Source organism: Hemibagrus wyckioides, linkage group LG18 (assembly GCF_019097595.1).
Source record: "Hemibagrus wyckioides isolate EC202008001 linkage group LG18, SWU_Hwy_1.0, whole genome shotgun sequence".
NCBI lineage: Eukaryota > Metazoa > Chordata > Actinopteri > Siluriformes > Bagridae > Hemibagrus > Hemibagrus wyckioides.
The window spans coordinates 10,683,091-10,702,938 of record NC_080727.1 but is presented as its reverse complement, the minus strand read 5'-3'; the positions used below and the strand labels follow the sequence as shown (position 1 = coordinate 10,702,938).

Here is a 19,848-nt window from a genome sequence, read left to right as displayed (position 1 = left end):
CACATAAGCCACACCAAGCTAAACAAATACAGGATATAAAAACGTTGGAAAATAGCACAAAGAGACAAAAAGTACCAAACGTCCTTGCACAGAGTCATATTTCATTAAAACGTTTAAAAGTTGCCCAAAATAATTTATATTCTACATTTTTATGAGTTGTCAACACATTTACCTACATGATAAAAAGACACAGCGCGAGTCAGTGAGCCTGATAAAAGTTCACGTTAATGAGAAAGGGAAGGGATTGTTAGGATTGATTCTGGAGTCTTCAAATGGATCTCGTCACCCCTCCCCCGTTGCAAAGCGCCATCTACAGGTGTGGCGGTGAACAGCAGAGAAAGCATTTGTCAATGACAAAAGGAATAATTGCAGGGAATAAAATAAATAAATATTAGATTTATTTTAAATTTGGAGGGATGCCTGTTATTGTCATTCAGACAAGAAATGTCAAGGTTTTTTCACTGTGAAAAATTAGGCCTACTTACTGTAAATTAATTAACTGGCAATACATTATTACAAAAAATATAGTAATTTCAGTATTGTAATTACACAGCATTATGGTATCATTAAAAAAATAATAATAATAACCAGTCCGAAATATTTTTGTTGTTGTTTTTTAAATTACTGAGATTAACGGGAAAGTCAGCAGATGCCAAATGATGAGGTCTTAAGAAAAAGTGCTAAACAGCTGAATTATTGATGTCAATGTGATGTCAATATGACATCAATTTCACGTCTAAACATGACATTGATTTGATGTAAATTGAACGTCAAACATTTTGGCCTACATATATAATAAACCAATTTCAGTGTAGGATTAACTTCCTATTTTAAACCAATTACCACTGGAAGAAATTGCCTTCCAAACTGAATTTAAAATAATGTTATACAGCATCTTGATCAAGTCTTGACTAATATTTGACATCAAATTGATATCAATGTGCCCGCTGGGTAAGCATTTAAAGTCTATGTAGGATTATAACCGAGAGATTATGAGTAAAATGATACTATATTTCCCTTATTATATATTTATATATATATAATATGTATAAAATCGATTATATAAATGTTATCTTATAACATTTGTTCCTATAGTTGAATGATCTTCCCTTAATATCTTCCAAAGTTTTGTAAATTTTGGGGGCTATATTTAAAAAAAATTGATGGTATGGGAACCAGTAATGACAGGAAATGTCGTCATACCGGTGTATGTGGATATTACTAAAGTCTGTTTCAACGTGCCCCGCGTTAGGCTGTGCCCCGCTCTCCCTTACTGCCACTGGTGAGAGCTCCAGCCTTACTTCATTGCTCCATGTAATCTCGCAGCTAGCATCTGCGACTTGAAATACATGCGGCATGCTGCTGAGACTGCGCTCTCAATGACAAGCCATGTTCGCCTTTGCGCTAGTGGCGGGCTCCCTCTGGATCATACTAGGTAAGTTCAGTATCTTCATTTCCAAAGGGTGTGACGGTGTATTAGACGACGACCTTGGGTTAACCGTGCATTCACAAGGCTAGAAACAGTGTTCATTTCATTAATAGCAGACGCTAAAGAATACTGCATCAATTCATTCGACACTGGATATTAGGAGTGTGAAATCTGTAGACCGGTTATCTGTGGAGCATTGTAATAGAAATATTGCCGAAAATCGGAGCTGTTGCGTTACTTTGAAAGGTTGAGACGCATAGGATATGCGACAATGCGGCCAATGAAAAATACAGCGTATTTGAAATTATAACGTGATACAAATGTATCGATGGGAACAATATCGATAAAAATCATTCACACACTAGCAAGACAAGATATTAGGAAGGCGTACACCAATGCTGTGTTTAATACAGTGTAGCTTATTGAACAGGCCGTGTAAAGCGGCATAGAATAACCTGCGTACCACGTTATGTAGGCTATATCTGCCCGCATATAATTTATTCTCATATGATTAAAAACTGTGACTTGGTAGAATCCATGCCTATCGGAAAATTAAGAAGACAATGTGCTGCACATTGTGATTAGCGAAATACGGCATTTTTAAACTACACTAGCGTTAGCTGTCGTTGATGTAGCGAAACTGTGAGGTTGGGTCTGATTGGAGGGAGCTGTCCACGCAATGGCGGTTCTGAAAACCAATACCAGAATGCAAGCCTGTCGTTAATAACCGTTTGAACAACCGGTTTCTAATATATTTCTTTGAAAATTAGCGAGCAGCATTAGGTCTTCTTCACATAGGCCTCGCACGCACACACACACGCACATTCCCACATGATTCTCTATGTGGTACTGCACCCTATCAATTATGCAACGAGCCAGTTAGAACTGGAGACAGAACTTAAACCCTCCTCAATAATTAAGTGTCTGAGACCCTGTATTTCATCCGGCACGGTACCGCACTTCAGTTTGACTTGTATAGACACAAAAAGGTAAATACTATACTAATATATATATATATATATTTATATATTAGATATTTAGTGTTAAAGTATGTAATACATTGTAGATTTTCTTTATTCTGCAGAGGGTGTGATCTGGAGAAAGGCACCTTGATCAGTGCTAAATTTAGCTCATGGGGCAAATAATTGTTTGCAAATAAAAGTCCAACAAATTTGATGTGTATCATGTGCTCTATATTCAAGCATTAGAATATTGTCAGCGATTCTGTGTCATGAAAAAGAAAAGATGTTTGCTATGGAGAAGTTTTCTGGATATTCTGACATTTTGGGAACTGTTGTGACTTTGTTAACAGAAAAAAAGGTGAAAATTAAGGATTCATCAAATACTTTCTAGTTAGTCTAGAGTGGAGTGATAAATTGCCCTTACTTCAAAGGCTGCACCACTTATGTCCTGGTAGTGTATTTCTGATATCTGAGTATGTTTACTGAAAGTGCATTTTGATGTGCTTTGTAAAGACGGTACAAGACCAGAGTATCGTATAGCCAAGAATAGAGAGCGGCACAGATTATAGAGGGGGAGGGGGTGAGAATTGCGTCAGCTGAGTGTGGTGTGATACGGTGGCCAGCAAGGCTGGGTTAATTTTGCGTTAGGTATTATCCTTCTTTCTGCCACTCAGCACTCCTTATCAGCTTTAACCTTCCAAAGATAGGAGGCTGTCATAGGTTTGCTAAATGCAAGACACATATGCGTACACTCCATCTGTCTCCATCAGTTCTGTAAGTAGATGATTAGTCTTAAATGTAGTTGCTTGCATTTTGATGCAGGTTTCCACAGTGATTAATAGAACACTGTGACTATTCAGATTTCAGAGTGTAATTATGAAAAAAACCCTTGTAATACTGAACACATTTGCTTAGAGGTTATCCAATGATGGCTTAATTTTACTATATGAAAGAAATTCAGTAGTGTTGAGTAGTGTACAGATCTGTGTGAGGAAATCAAATATTGTTAATGAATCTGCACAGAATGGATAAATCTGTCTGCTGTGACAGAGGATAATACAAACTTAAAATTTAATTAAAGGACTACAGCAAAAATTAATCATATCCCCTGGCAATCTCATAAATCTAGGCCATAATCGGCAATGCAGAACAGCATGAGTGCTGCTGACATCTTGCAGTTTGGGTGTGTGGGTTGGTCAGAGGTAGGGTGTGGGTGGGTCAGAGGTAGAGCTGCTACCCTCCTTAATATTAGGTGAAATGATGAATGGTACCAAGATCTGTGATGTTTCATAATTGAAGTCTTTATGTACGATCAAAAAGAAATATACAATAACAATCAAGCATCAACCATACTTAACAAAGTTTAGAATAGCTTTCCTATGTCTTTCATTTAAATACATTACCTAAAACATGAACATGCAATTAGACAATTACAATTGCTATGAATTACAAGTGTACATTTTCCATACAAGTAAAGATAAATTAAACACTGAATTTTGCCATTTATATCGAGGAAACTTTACACTGAGCCTGCCATTACAGCCTAAACATACTGTGTTATTGGCTTACACAATGTGCTCAGCAAAAAAAACTAATGAACACTTGCATAATGTATGAAATGCTTTTTTCGAATGTCGGCAAAGCATACTTTTTTATATAATATATTAGTACCTTTAAACATACCATAATAGATAAATAGGTGAAATAATTAATAATATAAGCTTTGCAAACTTCCCTACTGAAGTCTCAATTCACTTAATTTGCAATGAAGAAAAATGCAAAAGCTCCCCCTACATGACTGACAGGCCAAAATAGTCAATACTGAGCACTTCTAGGCCTGAACGATGCATTAGTTTATCACTGATCATTTTAAATCTACATATAGAACAATTACTTTAATAGATCTCTTCAAACATTTTTAAACTATTGAAAAGAATTCAACCACACCATTTTTAACATATTACACAACAAACAAATATTTTTTTAGAATTGGAAAATTAAAAAAAAAAAAGCTTCACAAAATATCACAAAATAAATTTTTACTTTATTGTTTACATTCTAACATACATTCAAACAAACTCAGTCGGGACATGAAGGTATGAATTAACTAAATTGACTAGTATTTTGAACTTGACATTACTTGATCATTAATAATGATTTTAATGAGGGATGTGTTTGGTATCAAGCATGTTTAAATACACTAACTGCTGTACAATGTAAGCATGTTTTTTTAATAGTTATTTTTATTAAACGATAACATTAATTGTACAACTGTGCTTACATATTTCTCATTTTGAATTGGCTCTTCAGTACCAACAACTAGGCTGTCACTTCCTTGGTTTGAGTGTCCTGTATAACTTTATGCGACCTACTTAAATATGTAAAAAATTATGGGTGGGATAGAATACCATTATGCTGGATCCATGGAGAAATCACAGTGGGGCATAGTCACAAACTGATGAGGGGCAGAGCCCTTCCCACCTTCCAGGTCTCCCTGATGCACAACTGATGTCAACAGCCTTGGACTACCTCACTTCTGCAAAAACTCAAACATTTCTATTACTAATGTCAGAAACCCTGTCCAATTTGTGCCAAAAATAAGTAAAATTAGTAATTAATATTACTGAACATCCCCATGCACTGGCTTTTTCCACTATGCCAAGAAATTTGCCAAGACTGTGCTTTAGTCATAGTGGGTGCAGAAGTTTCTACCTGGTGGAGTGGGGGCCATAGGAGACATCAGACAAGTAGGAAAAGGGAGAAAACTGAGATTGGGGGAAGAAGAGAAAGACAGGAGAAAGACATGTCTGTATGCCAAGTGATACACTGCAAGCTGAACTGCTTCATCCAGGGATGTGTATCAGTGTGATAAACTATCCTCACTCCTGTTCTGCATATACCTGAAACCCCTCTGTCAGCTCATCTAGATACATATTTAAGAGTGTAGTGAACATCAGTCACTTCAAATTCTGAGGTCTCTATCCATAAGAGTGCAGTCCTAGGAACAGCGAAGATACTGCAGGGCAGCAAGATACCGCAGAGTATTGTGGACAGGGAGTGTCCAAACATGTGACTGGAAGGTCACTCAGCCCTGCCAACCTATTGTTGTTGGGCTGTTGAGCAAGGTCAATGTAAGTCACTATGTGTAAGGTAAATGTATTGTGTAGGAGAATTTGACTTTGAGGAAGACCCCATTCCCAAAATGTGAAAAGGAGGCCATAGTTCACTCTTAAAAATATGAATTGTTGTAAAGCAGCTTTACAGATACACTATGTTGGCAAACGTTTTGGGACACCCCTCCAAATCATTGAATTCGGGTGTTGTTTTTCAGGGTTTGGGCTTGACCCCTTAGTTCCATTGAAAGGAACTCTTAATGATTCAGTGTACCAAGACGTTCTGGACAATATAATGCTCCCAATTTTGTGTGAACTTCTAGAGGAATGGTCAAAAAGTCCCATAAACACACTCCTAAACCTTGTGGAAAGCCTTCCCAGAAGATTTTTAACTTTTACAGCTGCAAAAGGCAGGCCAACTCCATATTATATTGATGTGCATGTAAAGGCAGACATCCCAGTTTTGGATTGGCTCGCGGTCCCTGCTCTAATTCATTCCAAAGGTGTTCTATCGGGTTGAGGTCAGGACTTTGCAGACAAGTCAAGTTCCTCCACACCAAATTCACTCATCTATGTCTTTATGGACCTTGCTTTGTGCACTGGTACATGTTGGAACAGGAAGAAGGCTATCCTAGTGACATTATCTACATGTGCTTTTAAAAGAAAGTAAGCATGGAGTCAGTAATCACACCAGGGTCTTACTGCTGCTTATGATGAAACAGGAAGGCCATCCAGTGTTATTCTGTAATCAGAAAGCTTATCTGGCTGCATGTTTAATTCAAGTTAAGTCAATAAGCTTTTATCGTCATTTTAACCATATAAAGCTGACACAGTACATAGTTAGATGAAACAAAATTTTTCCAGGACCTTGGTGCTACATAAAACAACATAGTACTAAGGACTTAAAGTGAGTTGTCCTAGCAACATAAAGTGCATTGTGTGCAACCTAGTGTAAACAGACAGTCCAAAACACTACATGACAGATACACAAAATGGTGCTGAACAGTGTACATTCTGTATATTATAAAGTACATTGTGAAAAAATAAGAGAATTGTAAACAAAGAGGGATCTTGTAAACATATATACACTTATGTAATAGCAGCAGTTGGTGGCAGTATTGAAATGTTGTGTGCAAAAAAACAGCTATTGAGTGAATGTGCAAGACAGCATGTGCAAAAAAAACAGCATGTAAAAAGTTTCAGTATGGGTGGTGCTTTATTTTTATGGGTGGTGATTTAATTAGTGTTTGAGTGTGTGTTTGAGATTGGTACAGTTCAGTTCAGTTCACACAGTTGGGGTCATAAACAATGCTGTTGTCTTTGCGGATGCAGCCTGTGGTGTAAATGTCAGTGATAGAGGGGAGAGAGACTCCAATGATCTCCTCATTGCCCACTGCAGGGTCTTGCAATCTGAGATTAAGCAAATCCCAAACCAGATGAGCTGCTGCTCAGGATGCTCTTGATGGTTCCTCTGTAGAACATGGTCAAGATGGGGGGAGGGAGATGGGTTTCCTCAGCTTTTGTAGGAATTAGAGATGCTGCTGGGATTTCCTGCTGAAAGAGCTGGTTTTGAATGACCAGGTGAAGTTCTATGACAGACAAACACCAAGGAATTTGGTGCTCTTGATGATCTCCACAGAGGATCTGTTGGTGTTCAGTAGAGAATGGTCGCTCTGTGCTCTCCTGAAGTCAACAACCATCTCTTAGTTTTGTCAATGTTCAGAGACAGGATGTTAGATCTACACCAGGCTGTTAGCTGTTGCACCTCCTCTCTGTATGCTGACTTGTGGTTTTTGGTGATGAGAACCACGGTCATGTCATCGGCGAACTTGATGATGTGATTTAAGCTGTGCATTGCTGCGCAGTCATGAGTCAGCAGAGTGAACAGCAGTGGGCTGAGCACACAGCCCTGAGGGGCCCCAGTGCTCAGTGTGGTGGAGATGCTGTTCCTGAACTGGACTGACTGAGGACTCCCAGTCAGGAAGCGCAGGATCCAGTTGCAGAGATTCAGGCCCAGCAGGCTCAGCTTCTCAGTCAGGTGCTGAGGGATGATTGTAATGAATGCTGAACTGAAGTCTATGAACAGCATTCATACATATGTGTTTTTATTGTCCAGGTGGGTGAGGGTGGAGGGTCATGGCAATGGTATCATTCATGGAGTGGTTTGGATGATACGCTAACTGTAGGGGGTCCAGTGAAGGTGGCAGCTTGAACTTTATGTGCATCATGACAAGCCTCTCAAAGCACTTCATAATGACGGGTGTGAGTGCAGCAGGACAATAGTCATTGAGGCAGGATACTGTAGACTTCTTTGTCACGGGGACAATGGTGGTGGTCTTGAGGCACGTAGGAAGAACAGCACTGCTCAGGGAAAATATACTGTTCAATATGTCAGTGAAGACATCTGCTAGCTGTTCTGCACATTCTCTAAGCACTCTGCCAGGAATGTTGTCTTGTCTGGCAGACTTCTGTGGGTTAATTCCACATAGAGTTCTCCAAACATTCACCAGTCAGTCCACTCAAAACAGTCCTAAAGAGCAGAGGTGGCTCCTGCTGGCCAGGTTTTCACCTGTATCAGAACCGGTTTAGAGCATCTGATGAGTGGTCTGTATACTGGAAATAGCATAACAGAGTTGTGGTCTGAGTAGCGGTGGGGGCGGGACTCTGCATGGTACATGCCGGGGACGTTTGTGTAAACAAGATCCATTGTGTTTGCCCCTCTTGTTGCAAAGTCCACATGCTGATGGTATTTAGGGAGCACTGATTTGAGATTTGCATGGTTCTCCAGCAATCTCCAGCATAATATTTCCATAATATTAAATATTCCATAATATTTCATCAGGGTTTGTTTAACAGTCCGTTAGGCTGAGCATTCTGTAGACTGCTAATAGCCCTACAGAGTACACATAGTGCCTCCTTAGCATTAGTGCTAGGGGGAGTGTACACTCAGACAAAACAGTGGTGAATTCCCATGCTAAATAAAATGGCCTGCATCTAACAGTCACAAAGTCATTAGCGATGAGCAGTAATTAGAAACAAGCACAGAGTTCTTGCACCATTCTGTGTTGATGTAAACACAAACACCAACCATGCAAGCATTACCACAAGGAGCTGCTCTTCTGAGCCAGGATAGGGCTGTTTACTTAACACCAATAACATGTTCTAGCCTATCAAGTAGAATAGTATGATTAATGGTGTCAAAAGCTGCAAGAAGATTAAGAAACACTAGCAAGATGACTGAACCCTGATCAAAGGTCAGTAGTAGGTCATATGCCACTTTAACCAGTGCTTTCTGTAGGCTATGTTGAAGCCTAAATTCAGAATCCTGACTAATTCATTTCCTGAATGTTTTCCCCTGTATGTATGAGCATGTGCTACAACATTTTCTAGGATCTTGGATATAAAGGAGAGGTTTGATATTGGTTTATAGTCTGACAGCTGAGGTCTAGGTTGGGTTTTTTACTCAGGGGTTTGATAACCACTAGTTTAAGATTTAGGCACATAGCCAGTAATAATGGAAGAATTAATTCGTTTTTAGAAGGGCTTCAGTTGCTACTGGTATTACCTGTTTAAAGAAACATATAGGTAAGGGATCTAGTATACAAGTTGATGATTTTGAAGAAGAAATTAGTCCAATTAGTTCAAAGTGCTCATCAGTTATAGTAATACTGTTATCTACAGGAGTATTTATAAAATTGTCTGATTTTAAAATAATAGCCTGAATTTTTTGCATCATATTCTCAATTTTGCCAGTTAAAATAATTAAACAAGTCATTGGTGCTGCATATTGATGGCATGCATTTTCCTGTAGTGGTTTTATTCTCAGTTAGTTTTGCTACAATGTTAAATAAAAATTTAGGATTAATTCAATTAGTTATCTTCAATTAGGGTAGAGAGATATGCTGATGTCTAGATTACCATCATAAATAACTGCACACCTTCACGGCTGCACGGCTATTCAATGAGGCTGATATATGTAACTATATCTGGGTGGGCTGGCTTCATTTAATAATACATCAGAGAGAGTAAAACAGTTACGCAACAGTACTGAGGTAGAGTTGTAAGTACAGATATGGTAAAAAAGAGTAAAAAATAAAAATCAAATAAATTAAAATAAAATAAATTAAAACATGCACAAGAATAAATAAAATTATATTTATTCTGGGAGTTATATAACAGTTGGTGCAAAATAGGATTTATGAAAATGAGCTGATAATGAATGAATACTCATAATGGGTAGAATGTCCAATATTATGATTGTCCAGTTGTTGTGTGAAGGTGTGTGCATGAAGAAACAAGTCAGATTGTATTTCAGTTCTTGGTGTACACCTGGTTAAAGGCCCGAATGGCCTGCAGAAAGAAGCTCCTCTCTGTAGAGCTTGTCTGTGCTGCTTGTTGCTGTTCCTAAACCATCAGGATGCTCTCTACAGTGCAGGTGTAGAAGCACCTTTGAGCTCAGTCTGAAATCCTTGAAGCATCAGAGGTGTATAGATGCTGGTGGGCCTGCCTTACCATGGTGTCGATGTGACAGGTCCATACAGCCCTAATCTGTATATATCACACATACACATTATCATTTGGTTTGCTTTGTTGTTTAGTCGCTTGTTTTATTTGAAGGTGTAATCAGGTTACTGGTAGGAGTGCTGGCCAGCACAAGCACATAGAGGGCGGCCAGATATGGTGTCACAGACTGTGCTGCGAAACCAGTTAAAGCATGTTTGTTTGTTTTTTGTGAGAGGTACCAAGGCTGTAAGAAGACAGAGAATTTTGCTGTTGTGTCACTATGGAAAACAGTTATGTTTACCATTATTGTTTAATTAAGGTCATTTATTTTGTGTTTTATTTTGTCATGTTAAGGTATTAGATTCGCATTCAAATGTAGAAATATATGGAATTTACCTGGTATTGGTGGTGTCCCGGAATAGGGGCGGAGCCTGTCCTTTTAAACCAGCAGCCAGTGTGTTGTTTTGGGTTTTTTTGTGGTTTTACCAAGTTGAGCAAACATACTACTGTGGTGCTATGGGTGGGTAGAAAAAAAAGACCCTAACCTGTATACTTAAGACACTTGGGTATATTTTTGTACAAATATGTTATTTTGCTTTAATTTGTTATTTTTGTTTACTCGTGATTTTGTTTTTTTTTGTTTTTTTGTGTCCTTGCACTGTAGAAAGTTACAATATAAATAAAGTTTATTATTATTATTATTATTATTATTTTTTTTTATTTTATTTTATTTTTTTATTTTTTTTATTATTATTATTATTATTATTATTATTATTATTATTATTATTATTGGCTGATGGCTTCCATCTTTTTATTCATTAGGTCATTCATTATATCCACTTTCACATTAGCAAATAGATGCAGTCCTTTTGCCTCTTTTCTTACAAATCTTGTCCCAATCATCACTAAATTAATTGTGAGAACAGTATGAAAAAGGGTAGTCTCTCAGATATTTGATAAACAGCATGGTTTGTCAATCATGTACAAGCAAGTATGATGGCAAGTGAACAGGAAGTGAGGGCACAAGCAGTATGTGACATGTTTAGGTCAAACTTTATAGTTAACCCAAGGACCTCATTCTAAGGGTCTCCAACAGTCTAGATGGCAACATAATTTGCAACTTTGTAAAAGTGGCCGAAGCTTTTAAACCATTCAACATCAAATCAAGTTTCTCTTGTTGTTGATCTATGGAATTTGGGATTTCTCAAACAGAAAGTTTAAAAAAAAATTATTTTAACAAAAGCTGTTTTTGTTTCTTCTACTATTCCCCTATTTTGTTGAATAACCATAAAATGTGGCCAGGAAACCAATCAAAAAATGTTTCACAGATTTTTGATACGATGGATGGTTCATCCATAACAGTCAAGTTAATATGGTAGAATATGATATAAAGTAGCCAAACAGAAAGTAATATGTGATGGATTTTGAAAAAAACTGTTTAACTGTTTAAATCCCCTCTATGGAGTGTTATAATTAACCTGAGACCATTCATTCATTCACGATTCTTCTTTCTCTCCTTGCAAGGTGCTGAGACTTCAGATGTGAAAAGTAATGAATATGTAATGAATTTGTAACTTAACATGTCATACAGGTTTTTATGTCTTACACATTTAGTCTAATGTCACCAAAGAGGGATTGGAGCTTAGCAAAGCTTTTATATATTTACATTAAACACAAGCTTAACCATGTCCTTCAGAGTAGTGATGATGGTCCCAGTGGATTCTGGTCATCCTCCATGGCTAAGGAATGGGAACAGAAAGTGCTTGACTGAATTAATTGCTTCTTGCAGCTGTTATTATTATTGTTATTATTGTTATTATTATTATTGTTGTTGTTGTTGTTCCTCTTGTGGCTAGAACCAACATTCTATTCTACTTAATATTTTTTTATTTTATTTTTCTCCCAGTAAATTTCTTCCATTTTCATGGGTTGCAATTTTTGATGTAGAACCACATAATTTGGGAATAATGTGCTTTTGAGAAGAACCAGAATTATAGATAGGAATACAGAGAAAAAAAATATTTAAACTGTTAAAATTGATTAATTCTTACACTGTACCACAAAAATTTACATATCCATTAACATATCACTTACTCAGCATATATCTTTTGATTGGCATGAAGAACTGCTGCCTTTCACATCTTCTAAAGTGAGCATCAGTTTGTGAATGGAGGGCAGTTCTAAGGGGCAAATACTTCTCTCAGTTTCCTGGGTTGCACTAAGTAAGCATAACACATACAGGCATTCTACTGTATAAAGTGGGAGAGAGAAAACATTTTTTATCAGAAAAACAGGATGACCTTGGAGAATACTAGAAAATACAGCAGAATTCACCACTTGCTTGACTTTTGGGGGGGGGGTTTACAGAGAAGGGGACTACTTGTGATTGACACTTGTGACAATAAGATTTGACAATAAGACAGAATACTGTACACAGCTGATGTATAACATATTTAGAGTGGGTTTCATCTGTATTGGATTTTAAAGGCAGTCAGTACATAGCAAGATTTTATGGAATACAAAAAGGAGAGGGCAAAAGGACTAGACCTTGTCAGAGTCTCACAGATGAAGTCAGATTTCTGGCCAGGGGACCAGAAGTTCTAGAGCCACCTACCACAGTGGAGGGTAAAAAACAACCATTAATCCACAGCTGTAGACATCAGAGTTACTCTGTGACATCATTTCAGATCATTCCTGTGCATACTTTATATTTTCCCCATAAAATAATGTTAATACATCCAGAATAGGGTAATACATTCAGAATGAAATATATGTAATATATGTATAGCTTCTGTAAGCCTATTTCAAAGTTTTTTCTGCTTCTCTTTCTTCCCCTATCCTCTCAGAACTGAGCAGTACACTGATTGAGAGGATGCAGGTGCAGGAACTGATGCTTAGTGGGTGGCAATCGGAATTGGAAAAGCTGTTTCATCTGATCTCTTCAACACCTACAGCTGTGCTGTTTGGGTTTGGTGCTCTGACTGGCATTTTGGCCTACTGGCTGTCAACACGCCCACGTGCCACCGTGCCCCCATGTGACCTTCTCCACCAGTCTGAAGAAATTGAGGTATTTATATTTGTTTCATATTTGTAGGGGTTAATTTAAGAATTTAGGCAAACCCACAATTACTTGGGGCTACCAGGTAATTTTATGTACAGTTGGAATCGCTTTGTCACTGTTTCTCCCTCCTCCCCTGAGAAAACTGCAGCTCAAATTGCGTCCTTTTTTAACATAAACCACTTCAAAATTTTAGTCCTATCCACATCACATGTCTGTGATTTTGCAGGCTGCCATTTCTGTTAGGGCAAAGAGTTTTTTGACCACTCCTTCTCACAGCTAGAAATAAACGATTGAGCAGTTGTGTTGTTGTCAGCTCCTTTATCATCTAATTTTAGATGCTGCTGAATATATAAGCATAAATGATCCAGTTAAGGAATAAATGTTCAAACCGTAAATTCATTTGAAACACAAACTATGAGTGACACTAACAACTGTGTTAAAAAACTTGGAAACTTACTCATCCAAATATAGTTTTAACACAGAAGAGATTTTTGTACTACCTGTAGACACTGTGAGTGTGTATCTGTAGTGCTGGCCAATCTGTATCCACTGGGAAACAACTGGAGGTTGTTATGTCTAGATGTTAAAAAGAAATAGCTGAGTTAAAAAAAATAGTTCCCATACTATCTCTGTACTACAGATGTCTTACCCATTTTATTTATTAAAAAAACATAAATGGTGGACCCCACTGGCCAATTAGGTGACTCCCTAGGTTTGTGTAGGGAATGAGGAATCTGGAGGCTTGGAACAAGTTATTCTTTGTCTTCTAACTGTTGCTTTTCAGTGCTTTTATTTTAATGGTTGGATCACACTTTCTCTGGAGGTGATCTCTCTTATTTTTATCATCACAGTTCATTGCAATACAGAAAATTCATTAGTCTAATTCCCTGCATGTGTGCAGTGCTTAGCACTCACCTTCTCTGGTGCTGCTCTCCATTCACAAATTGATGCTCAAGCATGCTACTGCTTCCATGCATAATTTTATGGTCGCTACATTTGCATTTGCATTTGCATTTGTGGCATTTGGCAGACGCCCTTATCAAGATCAAATTTCAGAAGTCTTTTGAACTCTCTATCAATGAATACATCAACAGATCACTGATTAATAACACCATCAGTCTCAAAACTTTGTTGTGAGGTAATATAGCAAGAAAAGCAGACAGACTTTTTTAAGTTTTACTTTGTATTTAGGTCTTTAGAAGTTGTTTGAAGCGAGCCAGTGTTGGCTCTTCAGACATCTATGGGATTTTCATGCCATGTAGGTGCCAGAACAGAGAAGAGTCTTAATTCATTCTTTCCCTGTACCTTGAGAGATGGTGTGACCAGTTGAGCAGTTCTTTGATATCGGAGGGTTCATGGTGCAGTGTTTTGAGGTATGTTTTTGACTTTGTGGGCTGATGCAGACAGTTACTGGAAGTCTGTGGAGGGAGCATAGCAACTGTGCTGTTATATATATGAGGATATGAGTGAATAGAAATGGTCAAATCTTCTTTATGGGTGAATATTAATGGTGAAATCCTTTTGATATTGTAAAACAAAAACATGAGCGTGTCATATTAGCAATGTGTGAGGAAAAGGCCAGTTGATTGTCAATGGTTACCCCAAAGTTGTGTGTGGTGAATGACGTTAAGATCAGTGAGTTGAAGAATTAAAATTCTTCTCATGATCTTCTGATGATGATTCATGATGAGATATCTACCAGACATTTTGAACAATGTTTGAGCAGAAACATTCTCTGAGGGAGGGTAGTAGAGAAGGTAGTAGAGTTGAGTGTCATCGGCACATCATTGGTATGAAAACCTATGTGAGGATATGACTTCACTAAGGGACTGCATATAGAGGAAGAACAGAATAGGATTGAACCTTGTGGGACACAACGGAGAGTCTGTGTAGCATGTTCACTATTTTGCCAAAAGTTTTGGGGCACCCCTCCAAATCATTGAATTCAGGTGTTCCAATCACTTTCATGGCCACAGGCACATAAAATCAAGCACCTAGGCATAAAATCAAGCACCTAGGGTTGCTCTCAGGAGCTCAGTGAATTCAAGAAATAATTTATTAAAAAGGATTCATAAATGTGAGGCATTGACTATGCGTCAAATTTAGACACCATGTTGACACATAAGCAGACCGACCTGTCAGTTTTGGGCAGCCACTGGGCTGCTCCAGTCACTGTGGGACTCTTGAATTACTCCCATGTCAAGCATAGCTTTGAGTTCATCCCAAACCACATTTTTTTGTTCATGTAACTGGTATGGGTGGCTGGACCACACTCTGTTCCTCTCTCTGGTCACAGAGAGTCACTGAAAACATGGCCTAGTGTAACGTCCAGTCAACCCGGACCTCCGTGGTGGCATGTGTGCCTGCACGCCATGGAGACAGACCCATTCGCGGGATGCAGACAAGCACTGCTTTATTAACATAAACACAAGACATGGGGAAGACTAACCTAATAATGAAGACATGATAACGAAAACAGAAACAATGACCGACAAAGACAGGAACAAAAGGATCCCTATATATAGGGCAAAACATAGGGCTAATGAGAAACAGGTGACACTGTGGGAATGAGAACAATGGGGAAGGCATGGCACAAAATACAGATGATAAAGCAGGCTCCAGTGATTCACCTGCCAGCACCCCCTCCAGTGGTCTGGCAGGGAACTGTCAAGCTGTTCCTGAAGCCTAGGATGGCCTAGCTAATGTCTTTAATTGATTCCCATTAAAAATTGTTTTTTAACTTTTTTTAATTGTATGTCTATAAGGGAGATCCTAGTGAATTTGGGGGATTTGAAGGTAATTTAAGAGAAAAATGGACCAGAATTGAATCACAAGGTGTATTTTTTTAATGTATATTGTCCAAAATGTGATTCAGTCATTGTGTATTAACAAAAGGTAAATTTTTAATGCATTTTTTACATCTTTTTCAGGGTGGTGGCCATAGATCAATGCTGGTTGACAAGCCGTTCACACGATATTATGAAGACACCAAAACCTTGTATGAAGCATTTCAAAGGGGACTGCATATAACTGGTTTGTACAGTATTTTGACTCTTTCAACTGTAGCATTCTGTAGCTCAGAATATATATATATATATGGAATGGTAAGTACAGCTATTCACAAAGGATTTTAGGGTATGTGTGAATTTGACATAAACATTTTCTTTTCCATTATGTCTTTTAAGTAAATTATAGTAGCACTTGATATTCATTCAGGCATTATTAGGTATCTAATCTGAACTCCAGTCAATTAAAAATGTTGTTAATCTTCACTTAAAGGGTCAAAAAAAGTTAAAAAGGACATTACATTCCAGTTTGCAGAATTGTGTTTAGAAGAGTGTAGGCCTTAAGGTGTTCTACTGATTGGAGTTTGGTGCCAAATCTGGCACTATACAGATATAAACCTTACATTTAACAGGTGTTGCCAAGCTCCAGTAAATCATGTGCATGTGTTTATGCCATTTTCTGTACAGAAATGTTTAAATCACATGTAAGAAACCCATTGAGCCAAATGCAATGATAATGCCTTTTTTACACTTCAGAAGCAGATTTGTTTGTTACACTGTTTGTTATGCGATTAACATTATTTAAATGGACAATCTCATCTACAGTCACACACACACACACACACAGTTGTGATGTGTATAAATGCCATGGTTGTTTTAGATTTTTGTATTGTGTTAAAATCTGTATTGTCTGTGTTGCATCTGTATTAAAATATATTTGGGGGGATTCCAGTTTGCAGTTTAAAAAGCATGTGACAGGTGACAGTGAGAAGTGAAAAGTATTTGTGAAAAGTGATCTTGACCACAAGCCATTAAAGATTAAGAGATGCAAACATAACACACTAAATCAAAGCTCTTGGTAAATTGTTTTGTTTGACATAACTCATGAGATGTGTTCTGCTGTCTCCTCAGGTGATGGACCATTCTTAGGTTCTCGCCTCCCCAATCAACCTTACAAATGGCTTTCTTATCAAGAGGTGAGTATGAAAAAGGAAAAATTTTGCTGCCCAGCAAAATTTATTTTGCCTAGGATAACTTATTTAATCTTTATTTAAAAAAATCTAAATTATAAAAACGGACATTTATATAAGAATGATGTTCAATACATTGTTGTAATTATACTGTTGGTACGTTCCTTGTATTTTTGGGGGCTTCCTGCATAAACAGATCCATTTCCCCTACCAATACCGTCTTCTTCTTCTTCTTCTATCATTGGAGTATTTTTTTTATTTGGTATAGTGATATAGGACAGTCTTTACAGCAGTTTTGATGTACAAAACTCATGCCCTCAACTGCATTTGAATCTACTTTTACAATAATAACTTATGATTCTTTGACTCAAGGATGTGACTTTGATGTCAATTTTTGCAAAATTGGATTTATCTTCTTCTCCTACAAACCCAATCATCACTAAATTGAATGGCGGCATCATAAGGCTATTTAGTTTTTGATGTGTTGGAGAGTTTATCAATATTGATATACCCAAAGAGGAGAAATTTCTCAGAGAAGTGTCCAAATAGTAAGATATAATTTGACCATCCATTATATATAACTGGAAGACCTCACCCTAAGGGTGTCCAAAAAAGCTTGTCATTATTCACCTGTAATTAATATGTTTGCAAATGTATTTGTAACATTCAGTTAAGGTTCTTGTTCCTCTTGTTTACCTAGTAGATACCATACCAGGAAGTACTGGATTTGTCCATTTTAATTTTTGAAAAATTAATTCACCCAACTCATCCTACAGTATAGCAAAATTACTCTGATAAATTAGTCTCTTGCATTGTAGTGTGGGATGGTGTGTCCATGAATTTGACTAGTCAGTGGCCAAACAGAAAGTAAGGCATATGTCAGTAATGGTGTGATGGATTTTGACCACACTTTGCAGATGATTAATGGTTCTAACAAATTTGTCTAAAGACCCTCTAGTGGGGTATGATTATTCACAGATCCCTTCACCCAGAGCAGAGGTGCTCAGTTCACATGAGTAGCCCACAGTGCCCTTAATTAGTTTGTATATTTAAACCTGTGTGCTTCTGACTTTGCTGATTCAGGTTTTTCTGTGTAGCATTGTTCTAGTTCTTGACCCTGAGCCATCCCTTGGATTTTGTGTTTTGTATATCTCGGATATTGTTGCTTGTCATTTGCCTGTCCTCTGCCAGCTTCCTTTTTCAATTTTAACTCGCGTTTTAAACTTTGTCTGCCATATGTTGCCGCCCCTATGGATGCAGTAGGAAAGCAGTAATGCTGGAACATTGTAATGCTGAAATTCACCGGGCCTGTTTTTCCCTGTGGACTATCCGGACCCATGTGATGTCACTGAACACCTTCTGAAAAGATTCCTGCTTAAATATATTTTGAGAGTCCCCAAGCCCAAAGAGAAACAGTGGTTGAAGTTCTTGTTGTGCAGGCCGAACACTGGAGCCCACCACTGGCCAGAGCTTTCTGTCACCATTGGAACCATGGGCCTAGGAAGCAGGGAGGAAATCTAATGTCACCTGAGAGTAATTTATTGGATGGCTAATTTAAACATTTTTTGGTAAAATGTTTTGCAGGGGAAGTTTATGAATAGAGGAAGGCTCTCCCCAGCCATTAGACTCCTGCAACATACTGAACCAGTGTTGATGTATTCTTGAGACTTCAAAGCACTTTGTCTACCAAATGGCATAAATGTAAATCTAAACGTAAATGATCCAACCAGACATGGCAGCCTTCCCTGTAGAGCTCCTTCCAGAGAATAACAGAGTGGCCTCCCCTTATCCCTCCAAAAGTGACTGGGTGGACTCCCCAGCAGAGATTCCTCCAGTGGCCAATGGTGTGGCCTTCCCAGCAAAACTCATGCCAGTGGCTGACATAGCCTTTCTTACAGAGTTCCCTAGTGGGAAGGGTGCAAAGTGCCATGCCCCTTACAGAGGAAGTTTGTGTATTTTGTTCAAATAGCTATATTTCAGGAAGCATAAGTCCTATTAAATTGTAATTTTCAGTGTTAACACTGACCCACTTTCATGAAACTTGAATAGTAGGTAATAATGAAAGGCATCTTAAGGCCAATGTTATGAAGAGATGTGCAAAGTTTGGGTATGGTGGTCAGTTGGAGGATGAATTAAATTCAAAAAGCTGTTTCTTATGAAACAACTGAGCTGATATTTGGTCTTCTGCTTTGTCCTACTGACTTTCTAATAATTTCCACTGGGTTACATACATTTGGTAAAACCTATTTTTGATAGCTTATTCTAGTTTTTTTGTAAAATAATTGTTGACAGCTGTAAACAATATAGCTGACACATGTCAATTAATTCTAACAAAGAGAAGCCGTATTAAATTATCCAGCTCCAACCAACATATGTCTGCAGGGATTTAAAGGCAAGTGCCTGAGGTCATATGCAAAGTTAATTCCAGACGTTTCAAAACAACCATGTATCCAAATGAGCTGAAACTTGGTGTTTACTTGGATCTACATTCTAATCTGCACATAAATCTTTGATGATAACCTGATTACTTTAAAAACATAGCCATTATTGGTCAGTAACAATTGACTAGCTAATAATTGTTAAAGCACAACTTATGGAATTGCACTTAAAACATTGGAACAGATTTAAATCATAAGACAAAACTCAAATATCAAGAACAGGCACAGATCAGGCAATCAGCAAGCATCTATGATAATGGCAGGCAAGAGCAAACGTGAAAACCAGGAAGACAATGAACAATCAAAAAGTTTGGTATCATCAGGTATAGATCATTGAGCAAGTACTTCAACTGTGAATGAAAGTCA

The 19,848-nt window shown here is 37.8% G+C and overlaps 1 protein-coding gene across 1 annotated transcript in view; it reads left to right on the top strand.

Annotated features, from left to right (window-relative positions):
- Positions 1-1,217: 1,217 nt before the first annotated feature.
- Positions 1,218-19,848, top strand: part of acsl6 (acyl-CoA synthetase long chain family member 6) — a 57,794-nt gene continuing 39,163 nt past the window's right edge. Inside the window, exons 1-4 of the mRNA XM_058416053.1 lie at positions 1,218-1,435; positions 12,854-13,074; positions 15,999-16,101; positions 16,986-17,050. Coding sequence (XP_058272036.1) covers positions 1,390-1,435; positions 12,854-13,074; positions 15,999-16,101; positions 16,986-17,050 — 435 coding nt within the window. The 5' untranslated portion in view covers positions 1,218-1,389. The remainder of the gene's footprint in view (positions 1,436-12,853; positions 13,075-15,998; positions 16,102-16,985; positions 17,051-19,848) is intronic.